The sequence below is a fragment of the Microtus ochrogaster genome, unplaced genomic scaffold, assembly GCF_000317375.1.
Source record: "Microtus ochrogaster isolate Prairie Vole_2 unplaced genomic scaffold, MicOch1.0 UNK2, whole genome shotgun sequence".
NCBI lineage: Eukaryota > Metazoa > Chordata > Mammalia > Rodentia > Cricetidae > Microtus > Microtus ochrogaster.
The window spans coordinates 18,063,400-18,075,922 of record NW_004949100.1 but is presented as its reverse complement, the minus strand read 5'-3'; the positions used below and the strand labels follow the sequence as shown (position 1 = coordinate 18,075,922).

Genomic DNA, 12,523 nt, shown 5'->3' with positions numbered 1-12,523 from the left:
GAGCCACATGTCTTTCTCTCTCTCTCTCTCTCTTTTTTTTTTTTTTTTTTTGGTGGTTTTTCAAGACAGGGTTTCTCTGTGGTTTTGGAGCCTGTCCTGGAACTAGCTCTGTAGACCAGGCTGGTCTCGAACTCACAGAGATCCGCCTGCCTCTGCCTCCCGAGTGCTGGGATTAAAGGCTTGCGCCACCACCGCCCGGCTTTCTCTTTAAAATCTAGAAATGACTAAGCTGAGTGGAGAAGACATGTCAGAGCAGAGAAGCTGAACCCACCACACCATCAGCCAGTGAACACATGAACGACAAGAGAGCCCGCTGAGCTTTGATTTTGTTCCAGTGACCCTCACTCAAACTGGCCACAGTATTCTCTGAGACTGGGTCCAATGGATAGCAGGTTCCCTCTTTTTAATGCTGCGAGGGTTGCAAGAGGCAAGGAAGCTGTAGATGCTGACAGAGGATGGCACATGACATGCAGGAAAAAAGCACCTTCGTTACACCTGATCACAAGTGAAGTAGCAGGCACTGAGGCAGAGGCTGCCGTGAGGTAACCAGGAGACCCAGCAGCCATCACCCATGAGAGTGATCTACCTAAGTCAATAGTTTCCCATTGAAAGAAGAAACGACTTAGGGCTGCAGGCAAGTCAATGCCTAGCACTGAAGCATCAATGGACTGGCTGATGCTCTACCAGGGACTAATGTAGCTAGTGACTGTTACAACATGGTGAATGATTATTTTAAGTATTGAAAATGTGTTACTCAAAGTAAAAGATTCTTTCAGATTACTATTATTTGCTACTAATGCATCTGGCCACTCACGAGTTTCACAACAAGATTAATATTAATGTTCACAAAAAGTAACATAATATGCATTCTGTAGTCATGGGTCAAAAAATAATTTCAACTTCTATGTCTTACTGTTTAAGAAATACATTACATAGGTGCTAGGGAGATAGTCATAAAATGCTTATTGCCCAAGCCTGAAAACTTGAGTTTGAGCCTCAGGACCCACATTTTTAAACGCCAGCACTGGGACCAAGAAGATGTTCACTTTTTAAACTGCCTGTAATGAACGCATGAGGACCTGAGTTTGGCTCTTTAGAACACACAAAAGCTAAGTGCGGCGGCTGCATCTCTAACTCCAGTTCACACGGGGAACAGGTATAGATCCTGGAACTTAACAGGCCAGCAAAGTCTGCTCAAAAGACCCTGTTTCAAAAAACAAGGTAGGGAGAAAAAGACGGCTGGCATTGTCTCTGGCCTTGACACAAGCATCATCCAAACATCACAGACTCTCAAAAATAAAAATGCCAAGTAGACATGCTTACAGTACTGGCATTGCAGTATTCAGGAAAGGGGAACGCTGGAGTCAACCAGCCTGGCCTAATGGTGAGCTCCAGTTCAATGGCAGATACTGTTCTCAAAATGAAGGTACATGGGACTTGAGAAGCAAGACCCAAAGTTGATAAACGTAACACACGTAGCCTGTTTACCCCACTAATAAAATAGGAAATTACATTTCATGGGCAACAGTGACACTTCTGGAAAGGACCCACCACTGCAGGTGCTGTTATAATGCCTGTGATCAACGGGAAGAGGTCAAGACAGCAACATTTTGGGCTTCAGTGAGCCTCAACAGCTTTCTCACTGTGACCTTCAATGGCTGAGGGGCTGTTTCGTACACAAGCGAAAAGACAGTTTCTTGAGATAGATCTACTGCTGCCCCGTGTCAGTGGTGTGTATGGACAACAAGAGGCTGAGACTATAGCTGGGTGATTAGGCAACAGCAGGGGGTGAGATGTTTGGCATACAATATACAAATTCTGTGAGTAAAATAAACAGCAGTGTATGCTTTGTAAAGCAAAGAAAAAAGGCACTAGTGTCTTATTCTTGGGCCTTGCACACTCATCCCAACCGTTAGCACCCCAAGTCACTCAGCACACTAAAATAAAAAACTTTGCCATGACCCCTGCTTTAATGTGGTAGCCTAGACCCAAACCTAGATAGGCCAAGCTTCTTGGCCAGCACCTGTCAGAGGGCAATCCTGACAGGTTTTACCGCATGAGCAGCTGGCTTAGTCAACACTGGGTAGGGTGCAAACTCTGAGTCCCACCTGTGTCTTTTCTAATCTCACCTCTTTGGAGGAATGGCGGAAGACAAGACAGCAAGCAAGAAAGAAGGAAGTGCACTGGAGGTCCCAGGGAGAAGGAAGTGGAAGCACAGTAGTTCACATTCACAGCATATGGAAAGAGCCCTAGCTAACAAGAAGCACCAAGGAACTATCTGCCCAAGGATGGAAATGATGTGACCAATGGCACTGCTTCACAACAGCAGCTTCTGTTTATGAGTACGTTTAGTAAAAATGAAATTTAAATGCTGGTTTGCCTGGCTACCAAACTCTTGCATCTGCTGACTATATCCCATTGCCACCTCAATCCTATTTTACTTTTATTTTTGTGGAGCACTAGGCATTGAACTAAGACCTTGTTTATACTGGGTAAGCACTCTATGGTGAGCTACAAGCTCAGCCCTTCTCACTACCAGCTGTAAAGAGAGCAAGGCTAGGAATCTGTGGGACACACCTTGGAGGCTCCCTCTGTTAAAGGCAGCGACCTAAAAAGCCAGGGCTAACAGCCAAGGTGAGACTGCAGGCAGGATGAGCAGAAATTAGACACTGTACAGCCCCTACATGCCAGCTGCAATGTTATGAAAGAAAATGTTATGCTTTTAAGACAAAACAAAACACTGAAGTCTCTGCTCTAAAACCCACTACCCTGAGGAATTGAGAAGCCTTTGATGTTTACAGCCTTCTATTTAATTTTCTGAAGTGTATTAGGATATGATTATAAAACATCTAAATTAAAATGTGAAATATTAGTAGTTCATGATAGGTATATAATATCTGCTTGACAAAATATGCGAGTGACTTACCTTCCTCTCCCTAACCCAGGAGAGGATTCAAGACTACTTGGCTCCACACGCCCAGTTCCAATCTCTCTCTTGGCATAAGCTGAAGGGTTTTGTATTCGTGTTCTAGTTTGCCCTGCTTGCCTCGTCTGTGGACTCCGGACACCATTAATTAATCGATCTGCAGTGAAGTTAAATATTGAAGGACTTTCTAGCAGCCCAGGCCCTCTCTCTGTACTAGGAATCGCATGGCGCAGATGAGACTTACTAGGATTCCTGCAAATGAGATGTTTGTATATGCTGAGTTATAAAGCAATCAAGGAGTATAGAATGAGCATGCTAATGTGAAATATGTATGTCAAGATCTGCTTCCTACTTAGTAAACACATGGTAAGCGTTGCCCCCCAAGCCAGAATCTGCTCCTTACTACTAGCAGCCAGCTTTGGGGTTGAGCCTTTCTATACAATTATATATTATATAATTTATATGATTACAGTTTTAAGCTTCAGGAAATTTCATCTCTGTTGTCCCTCATTACAAATAACCCGGAACAGTGAAAATGAAGCTCGCGAGCATCGGAAACATCCTGGGAACTTGCCTGCTTCTAGGAGGATATTGTCTGAGTGATGTCAGAGGAGACGCTGCAGGTTTGAAGGTCGGAGATGTAAACCCATTTATAAATCCAGTACTTGGAAATGGAGTTACCTGAATTCATTAACAAAAACAGGCATGTTAAAAACATGAGACACGAGACACTTCAATTGGATTTACAATTGTATCTTGGGTAAACCAGATCATGTCTTCCTCTTGCCAGAGGTGTTAATTCCATGTTATGCTTAAAAATAACTGCAGGGTAAGGAAAAACAAGATTATTACAAAATGCAACGCCTAATGAGCATTCAAGCCAGAGCTAGTGCTAAATATTTTCTCCCTATCTCCTTAGGTAATCCTTACAGTAATCAAATGAGAACACCATAGGATAGAACCTTGCTCAAACTCACATGGGAGTCCTGAATACAGGCATTGCTGATGATGCTTAAACTAAGTTAACTAGGGTTACTACCACCAGCCTGGCAAGACATGATGATCCTTTATTCTGAATAACCTTAACACAATTCAAAGAGCTCAACGTTAGAAGTTCTCACATACTTATTGCTCCTAACCATGCAGATATCACTCCCACAGCCTTTGGCAGGGATTTCTTTTCTCTCCCGCTCTCTCTTTCAGGGTTTACTTTCGTGCAAAACTTGCTGTAAACAGCATCCTATTTTTAGACTATAAATTTTTTCCCCAAGTAATTAAAGTGGCACAGAACATATAAATATAATAATATAAATAAAGTTCACAAGAAAATAACAGGCCATAATGACCTTAAAAGTTTAAAAGCTTAAGTATAGGATTTTAAGTACCATGCAACAGTTTTTAAAATCTTGAAACATAAAAATAGGGTAAAACTCAGTGTGGAGGGCTCAGTGGCCCCAGTGCATACACAGGTATCACCATGTGACTTCAACACTTGGATGCCAAAGAGATTCCTCCTGAGAGTTGTCCTCTAGAGTTCACCTGTCCTGGCATGTGTGTAGCTGGACATGCATGCATGGAGCACACACACATGCGCGCACACATGCGCGCACACACACACATTCACACACAGTTTAAAGGTGAAGGAGAGGCCAACTCCACACTCCTGCTGTTGCACATGGGCTTAGAATAATCATAATAATAGTAATTACAAAATTACAAGATGGAAGGGTGAGAGCACTAACTTTTTGGCTTCTGGGGGCATGTGGTTTCAAATATTCTCCAAGTAAATGACATTATTTCCAAGACACTTACTTGCTTGGGGCCTTCCAGTCTCTATGAATGTTCACTAACATGAAAGAAATAAGCACAAGTTCCTACATAGCTGAGAACATGTGAAGACAAAAGGGTGGGAGACCCAAGCAGTTCTCTTCAGCACTAACTGGAAAGCAGAAGCTCTATTTAAAATGGGCATTGGAGCTAGAGCATCATTCCCTGATTACAAAATTTAAGTAACAAAAGAAAACATTTAACAGTTGTCAAGGAAGATCCACTCCCTAACAAAAACTCCACAGTCCATGAAAATTACAGTGCTTAAAAAAATATTTCCCAGTTACACAACAGACAGGGGATTAACATCTTTGAAGAAATCTAAAATTAAACACCAAACCCCAAATCATCCAGCTAATAAAATGGACTAATGAACTGAACTCTCAGTTCTGAGAGGAAACACAGATAGCCAGTAATTACTTAAAAACACCCAGCAGCCTAAGCTACCAAGGAAATGCAAAAACAGATTCTTACCCTGGCCAGAGGGTTACCACCAAGATATGAATAATGACAAATGCCAGTGAGGACAGGAAGTAGGGAGCTCTAACTGACTGCTAGTGGGAATACAGATGGAAATCAGAATGGAGGGCTCTCAATAAACTTAGAATACCGCATGACACAGCCGTATCACTCTTGGATATTACATATCTATGTTTACTGCTGCTCTACTATAACAGTCAGGAAACAACTATCCTATAAGTGAAGCAAGCCAAACTTAAGACAGAAACCGTGCTTCCTTTAATATCTGAAGCCTAGATTTGGGGATCGGGACAGTAGGTAGGTACGGGGCAGACATGAAACTAGAAGGCAGCTCATGAGAGTCGGAAGGGCTTTAAGAGGGAAAAGAGACTTAACATGCCAACACAGAGCAGGTGAGATGATCTGAGGGAAGGAAGGAGACCAGCCAGAGAGGAGAAAGAGGTGGTAGGAGAGACAGTAGAGAAGAGAGATTAATGATAACAAAGTATAACAAACCCATTACACTTTGTTGGCTAACTTAAAAGTTAAGGGGAAAAAATACAACACACTAGAAAAGCCACTTAATCCAGACCAAAGTTTTGGAGACTTTAAATCTGGTAAAACCAGCCAGGTGATGGTTGCCCACACCCTTAATCCCAGCAGAGGCAGGTAGATCTCTGAGCTCAAGACCAGCCTGGTCTACACAGTGAGTTCCAAGATAGCCAAGGATATACAGAGAACCTGACTCAAAAAACACAACTGGCAAAACCAAAAGATTAGTTTAAATTTGGAATTTTACATAATACCTATCTTAGAAAAGGGCCTGGATAGGAAGGCCTAAGTAAAACAACAGTGGCTGACTGAGGACCCCAAGAGAGGCATCTAGACAGTATGACAGAGGGTGACAGAGTGACCCACTGCAGCGTCACCTGGGGAAGAGCACTAGCAGGAGGAGGCTAGCGGACGGACAGAGTTCCACTCCAGATCTCTTCTGATGCTCCTGGGAAAGGGAACACCACTGCCAAGGGTCCATGTTCATACAAAGCATACTACGGGAAAAGCCTCTTTCCTTCTCATCAGAACTCATTCTACAGTGACAGGCACACCTTCCCTTCTATCAGCCTGCACAGCTGTGCGTTCCCATCCATGTATACTGGTACTCAATCAGATCTGCCTTGGCCTCCTTCACCTCTTCTTCCCCTCCTTTTCCAAGCTGGTCTCTCCCTCTAGAATAGAATTTCTTCTATATTCGCATCTTTAAAGAAATATAGACCTTTATAGCCCAAATGTATGAGAGAAAACACATGGTATTTGTCTGAATGTAACATTATTTTGCTTAATGTGATGATCAATCAATTTTCTTGCAAATAATGTGTTTTATTCTTTCTATTTATATTCTGAATAATATTCCATTGTGTGTGTACATCCATATCCATACCCTTTACCTACTCACTCATTGATTCCCAAGCCCTGTACACAGCGCCACAACAAAGATAAATGTGCAGCTATCTTTGTCTGTAGACTTTTATTTCACTGGATGTATGCCACTGGTGATATAACTAGATTCTATGACAGTTCAACTTTTTTTCTTTGCAGAATCTACATACTGATTTCCACAGTGGCTACAGTAATTTACATTCCTAGCAACTGTGTACGAGGAATCCTTTTTCCCAGCATCTTCACCAGTAGATCAGCATGCCATTATCTCCTTCATGATAGAGTCTCAATGTAGTTTTTAATTGCATTTATTTCATGGCTAAGAAAGTTGAGAAATCTTTCATATATATATATATATATGTATATATATATATATCTATCACATGACCATATTTATACTATGTGTACTATTGTGAAAGACATATCTATACTTGGGGGTTTATGTGCCACAGCACACATATGAAGGTCAGAGATGTTTGTAAAGCCAGGTATCTTCTTCTAAATGGCATGTATTTAGAGGCTCAAACTTGTGCTGCCTGCCTGGCTTGTGCAAGTAATTTGCCAATTACTTATTTGTTCTTCTGGTGTTTAATTTTTTAGTTCTTCATGTATCTGGGAATTAAGCCTTTGTTGGATCCCAGTACAGACTGTCTTTACCATGGGGAATTGCTTCTTTGCTGTGTAGAAGCTTTTAAATGTGAAAAAACCCTGTTTGTCTACTCTTTCTGTTGTGTTCTGTCTGAGTCACTGGAGTCCGACTTAAAACAGTTTTTCCTTATGTCTCCATGTATTTTCCTCTGGCCATTCCAAAATTTTGGAGATAGACATAATTTTGAATTTTAGTATTGATATACCAAACATTTTTTTACTACAGGGGTTCTAAACCTGGGGGGAGGGGAGTGATACTGGTCTCATTGAGAACTCCTTTCTAACTCTGCCTGTCCTGCACACAGCTAAAGAGCTACCTTTAAAAAAATGGAGTATGTTCTCACTTCTTAACTCAAACGTTCTAGATTACTTCCTACAAGGTTCAGGTATCAGTCCATGTGTCTATAGAGACTCTCTCTCATAAGGGCAACTTACTACCTGTGCTCCCAGTTATCTGCTCTACTCAGAAATAAAAGTTGATCTGTAGAGACCTGGCTGCTTTTGCACACAAACGCTGTCCTCAGAGCTTCCTTTCTTTGACCCTTCTTGTAAGTTTACATGAACATGAAACCAGGTTAAGTGACAACACAATACTCTTCAGTCTTTGCTCTAGGTTTAAAGCCTCTTTCTGATTGTATCTGCTTTTGCAGTAGCAGCTCCTGGGCATACTCATTTTTTCACATTTATCCTCATATTTCAAGACCCACATTTTCAAGTCTGAACAAGTGTCTGAAGTTCCCGCTTCTCTATACTGCCACTGCTTGTCTGCCAGTGAACAAACAGTATCATCTCCAGCTGATCCTGAGACCCTCCACTTGTTCTCTGATCTGGTCCACAGCCACATCCTGGACATGAACTCTTCCAAAGCTAATCCCTTGATTTCTGCACTTTGACCATTATCTTCTATGCATCCTCTTTTAACTTTATTACATCCAAATCTCTTACGCAAACCTACAGACCTTTCTAACTGGGACCTCTCATTTTCAAGGAATTTTACTACACAAGGTTAATTTTTTGTGTCCTACCTCACTAAATTAATGAATCCAAATCAACTTTCTTGGAATCCGTAGAGCAAAGCTGGAGAAAAATGACTGTATGCATTATAAACTTATGAATTTCAAACACAAACCTTAACAAAGGCCAAAAATTAATCATGTTACCTAACCCTGAGAGGTAGGTGTGAGACAGAGAGCACCTGCCCTGCTTTCCTAGACTGTTAGGAATCCTCCATGACAGAGCTCCTCATGTCATGTCCTTCTGTTCAGGACAACAGCTAGCCTCCAACTGGTAGAGTCTTTACAGCACTGTGTCACAGAGAGAATGACAGGAGGCAGGAAGGCAAGGATCACAGGATTGATGTTTTTCACTGCACAAGACTCTATCCTTATTCCCTAATTAAATGTAAAATCTACACCATAATCCCCATGTCTGGATACTACGCAAACTGTAGGCACCTGGTTCTCTTACTAGATTGGGATTTTAAACTTTCAAAGTGCCTAGTACAAAATCTAAAATGTGAATCTCTGCTACGTAAAGTAAAAAAAAAACAAACCGAAAGAAAAAGACTTACCAAGGGTGGATCGAGATAACTATGTGTTGTTGACCACGTCTGGGGGGCAATCAGGCCGTACAGAGGGAACTGCTGCTGGGGGCTGTACACTGGAGGTAAGTAAAAGGACGTAGCATAACGCTGCTGCGTGTAAAGGTTCATGTCCAGAGGTCTAAATCCATTCTTTGGCAAAAAAGTGTTTATCGCTATTGCCTTTGCTTTTATCCGTGCCTGTTTGAAGACATTTAAGTTCCAATTATAACATTTAAGAATGCTGATCAGATTAAAAAAAAAAAAGAGGAGGAGGAGGAGAATGAGAAGGAGGAGGAAGAGGAGGAGGAGGAAGAGGAGGAGAAGGAGGAGGAGGAGCTATAAGCAATGGTCTTACTTACCCTAATTGGCTTTCCTTGAAAAGTTCTGACTTCTTCTCGAAGGTATTTGTAAGCCTAGGGGTAAGATCATCCAAAAGACCATTTTGTCAACTTTGTAAGTTAACTTTATAGCTCAAATAATCACATGTATGAGTGACTACAGCCGACAGGTTCCAAAAGGGTGACTGATTCCTGATACCCTTTCAGACACAGATCCCTAAAAATATCCTTATTATGGTACCTGAACCCCAAATTATTGCAAAATGTTTAAATATTTAAATATAATTTTTATAAGTATTAATAAATATCATATGAGCCTCCCCAAGCAACAAACTAAGACTCCTGATCTAGAAACAAAAAAGGAATGCCTCCTCCCTCATGTTAATCCCAATTTGAAACTGGGATTATGTAGTATAGAAAAGGAAGTGCTTGAAAGGAAAGAAAAAGACTGAACTATTCGAGCCATTATTACTATATAGCTCCATGCTCATCTGCAAATTAAATCTTTATCAAGCCCCGACTTCATGCAGAGGCTCCTGTTTCTCTTGTGCTCACCTCTCCGATTCCCCAGGTAGGCTGCAAGGATGCACCACACGGTGCTTCTTCCCTTTTGGTCTTTCAGGTTTTTCTGTATTTTTTTTTCTTCTAATTCTGATCGTACTAATTAACATTCATACTTGCTGGTACGTTTTCCCTAAATCAGACACCTCCTCTAAGAGCACAAAACTTCTCAATACCTTTAAAAGCACCTTGTTACACAATGGATGCCCTTCACAGGTCAGGGGTAGGTTAAAATTTTTCCACTTTTCTCTTCTCAGATCTGAGACCAGATCTGATTTCCTGAGACTGTTTCCTCACATACACTAAAGAAGTAATGTGACATGCTTTCAGTAGTGCCACAGAAATACACCTGTGGGTTCCTAGAGGCTCAGCATCCTAACTTCTGCTATGTACTCACTGATGGTAAACTATGCTGGCAAAGGAATGCACTTACCTGCTGTGCATCAGCTTCTGTTTCAAAGGTAATAAACCAATTATCATTATAGGCAAATTCACAGTTTATAAATTTTGGTAAATTATCTCCTTTAAATAGTGCTTCTACTTCCTATAAGAAACAAAGAAAGTTAGAAATTAGTCCTCACTTTCGCTAGCTTCTACTTCCTATAAGAAACAAAGAAAGTTAGAAATTAGTCCTCACTTTCGCTACTTCTGGTCCTCATCAAATTAGGTGGCAAAGGTATTCCCATGCTACACTGCAGCAATGGTGCAGCTCTGTCCCTCTTTCAGAAACACTGCAGGGAGCACAGCAGGACCACATGCCACAGAGGAAGTGATTACCGACAGCTTTCCCTCCTCACAAGGAACTGGAATATGAACAGCAAGGGCCGGGGATGTAGCTGGCTTGGTAGCATGCCTTGCCTAGCACACAAGAAGTCCTGGGTTTGATCCCCAGGAGCACATAAACTGAACATTGTCATACATGTCTGTAATTCTAACACTCAAGGTGGAAGCAGAACAGTCAAGCTCAGGGCCACTTGGGGTACATGAATCCTTACCAGAAGAGGGGGAGGGGAGGAAGGGAAGAGGGAGGAAGTAAATAGTGTTTTTCAGTAGGCTGATAAACACACAATTTTATTTTAAAAGATAGCTTGAAAAATAAAAATGTTAGCTGAACTTTTGTTTCTGGCCAAGTTGAACTAGATTTACAGTCCCAGATAGCACAAGTGGAAAGATAAAACATGTGCTATAAGGCTTTTTAGACACCTGGCATTAACAGGCTGGGAGCCTTCCCTGAGAGAACATGAATAGAGTGGGCCAACAGTGCCCAGCCTAGGGTTTCCAGGTCGCAGGATGGGCAAGTCTCCAGAGCTTTGTGGAGGGTTCTCTCTAGGCCACTGACCAGAAACTAAACAACTAAAATGGCCAGGCAGAATAACCCTACAGCCAGCTCACTGGGCAGTCAGAGTGGCAAACCTCAGCTCAGAGAACAGAGAGCAAGTGAACAAGAGCGGGCCTGCGCCCATAGGAAAGCCACTCTCCGCCACTTTACAAATGTGCCGAAAGCAAAGTGGCGCCAAATAATTTCTTGCCTGTGTTTTGGAGCTGGGAATCTTGCTGTTTGGCTCAGAATAGCCTGGACTTCTAGGCTTAAATAACCCTTCCTGCCTTAGACGTGAGTAGCTGGGACTACATGTGCACACCACACCGAGGATCTTAACTGCATCTCAGAATATCTACTGGAATTCAAAACTGTTCAGTACCTAGTAAAGCAATAATCACATAGAGAAAAGAAAAGTTGGGCTATAATGAGAAAGATCAACCAGATTAACCTTATAATAAAACAAATGGCAATGTTAATAGACAAGAACAGTGGAATCGTTACTGAAAGTCCATCTCAGAGGCCCAGAAAGGGGAAGCTTGAGAGTGATTACCTTCAAAGCTATGCATGAGACTTATCTGTAACCAAACTGCTTAAACAAAGCTACAACCTTCCAAGAGCCAGAGAAAAAGGTATGTAATGGGGAGGAACAAAGGAAAAAGCTGGCATATGTTTTTCAGCAGAAACAATGCAGATTAGAAGAGAACAATGTGATTAAAATACAGGAATCAAAAACACTCCACCAATCCTGAAACATAACCAAGCCAAAACAAAACAAAACAAATAAAAAGGGGGGAAAAAGAGAAAAGAAAACAAAATCCCATAAAACAAAAACTCCAAAAACCAAAATCAAAAACCAAAACAAAACAAACACCCTTTAATGAGTTCCAAATCAGGATTCTCTCAAACACACTAAAGTTGAAAAAAAGGTTTTTCAGTACCAATATGTGTCCTGAAAGTGTGTCTCATAATCTCTCTCAAAGGAATTAGGCAAAAAGACAAATGGAACCTGACAGAAAGGTCAGAGATAGGATTGCCCAACCTTCAGACATTGCAACAAAGCAACAGCATCAACCAGGTTCAAAAACCAAACACAAACATAAAAAACTCATCCCATTTTAAGCTTATGGTTTTGTGTTAGATGGCATCCTAGTTACCACATACTGCATGCAGGTGGTGGGCTGCAGACCAGACACGCCCGAAAGCAAGCACTAAAGATAGTAAATATCAGGGCCAATCATGGTGGCACAAACCTAAAATACTAGCATTCAGGTGGGTGAGGCAGATCATGAGTTAAAGCCCTTAAAAATGAGACCTTGCCTCTAAATAACCAAACTAAACCAATCACCCAACCAAAAAGAGTTATACCTAGGGAGACAAAACAAACAAAAATCCCAAGCCCAAACAAACAAGAACAGCAAAACAAC

At 41.5% G+C, this 12,523-nt stretch overlaps 1 protein-coding gene across 1 annotated transcript in view; it reads right to left on the bottom strand.

Annotated features, from left to right (window-relative positions):
* The window catches only part of Larp4b (La ribonucleoprotein domain family member 4B), a 75,976-nt gene that overhangs the window by 11,705 nt on the left and 51,748 nt on the right, over nt 1-12,523 (bottom strand). Inside the window, exons 9-13 of the mRNA XM_005365406.3 lie at nt 10,212-10,322; nt 9,239-9,292; nt 8,868-9,077; nt 3,501-3,607; nt 2,927-3,178 (exon numbers count right to left, since the gene is read on the bottom strand). Coding sequence (XP_005365463.1) covers nt 2,927-3,178; nt 3,501-3,607; nt 8,868-9,077; nt 9,239-9,292; nt 10,212-10,322 — 734 coding nt within the window. The remainder of the gene's footprint in view (nt 1-2,926; nt 3,179-3,500; nt 3,608-8,867; nt 9,078-9,238; nt 9,293-10,211; nt 10,323-12,523) is intronic.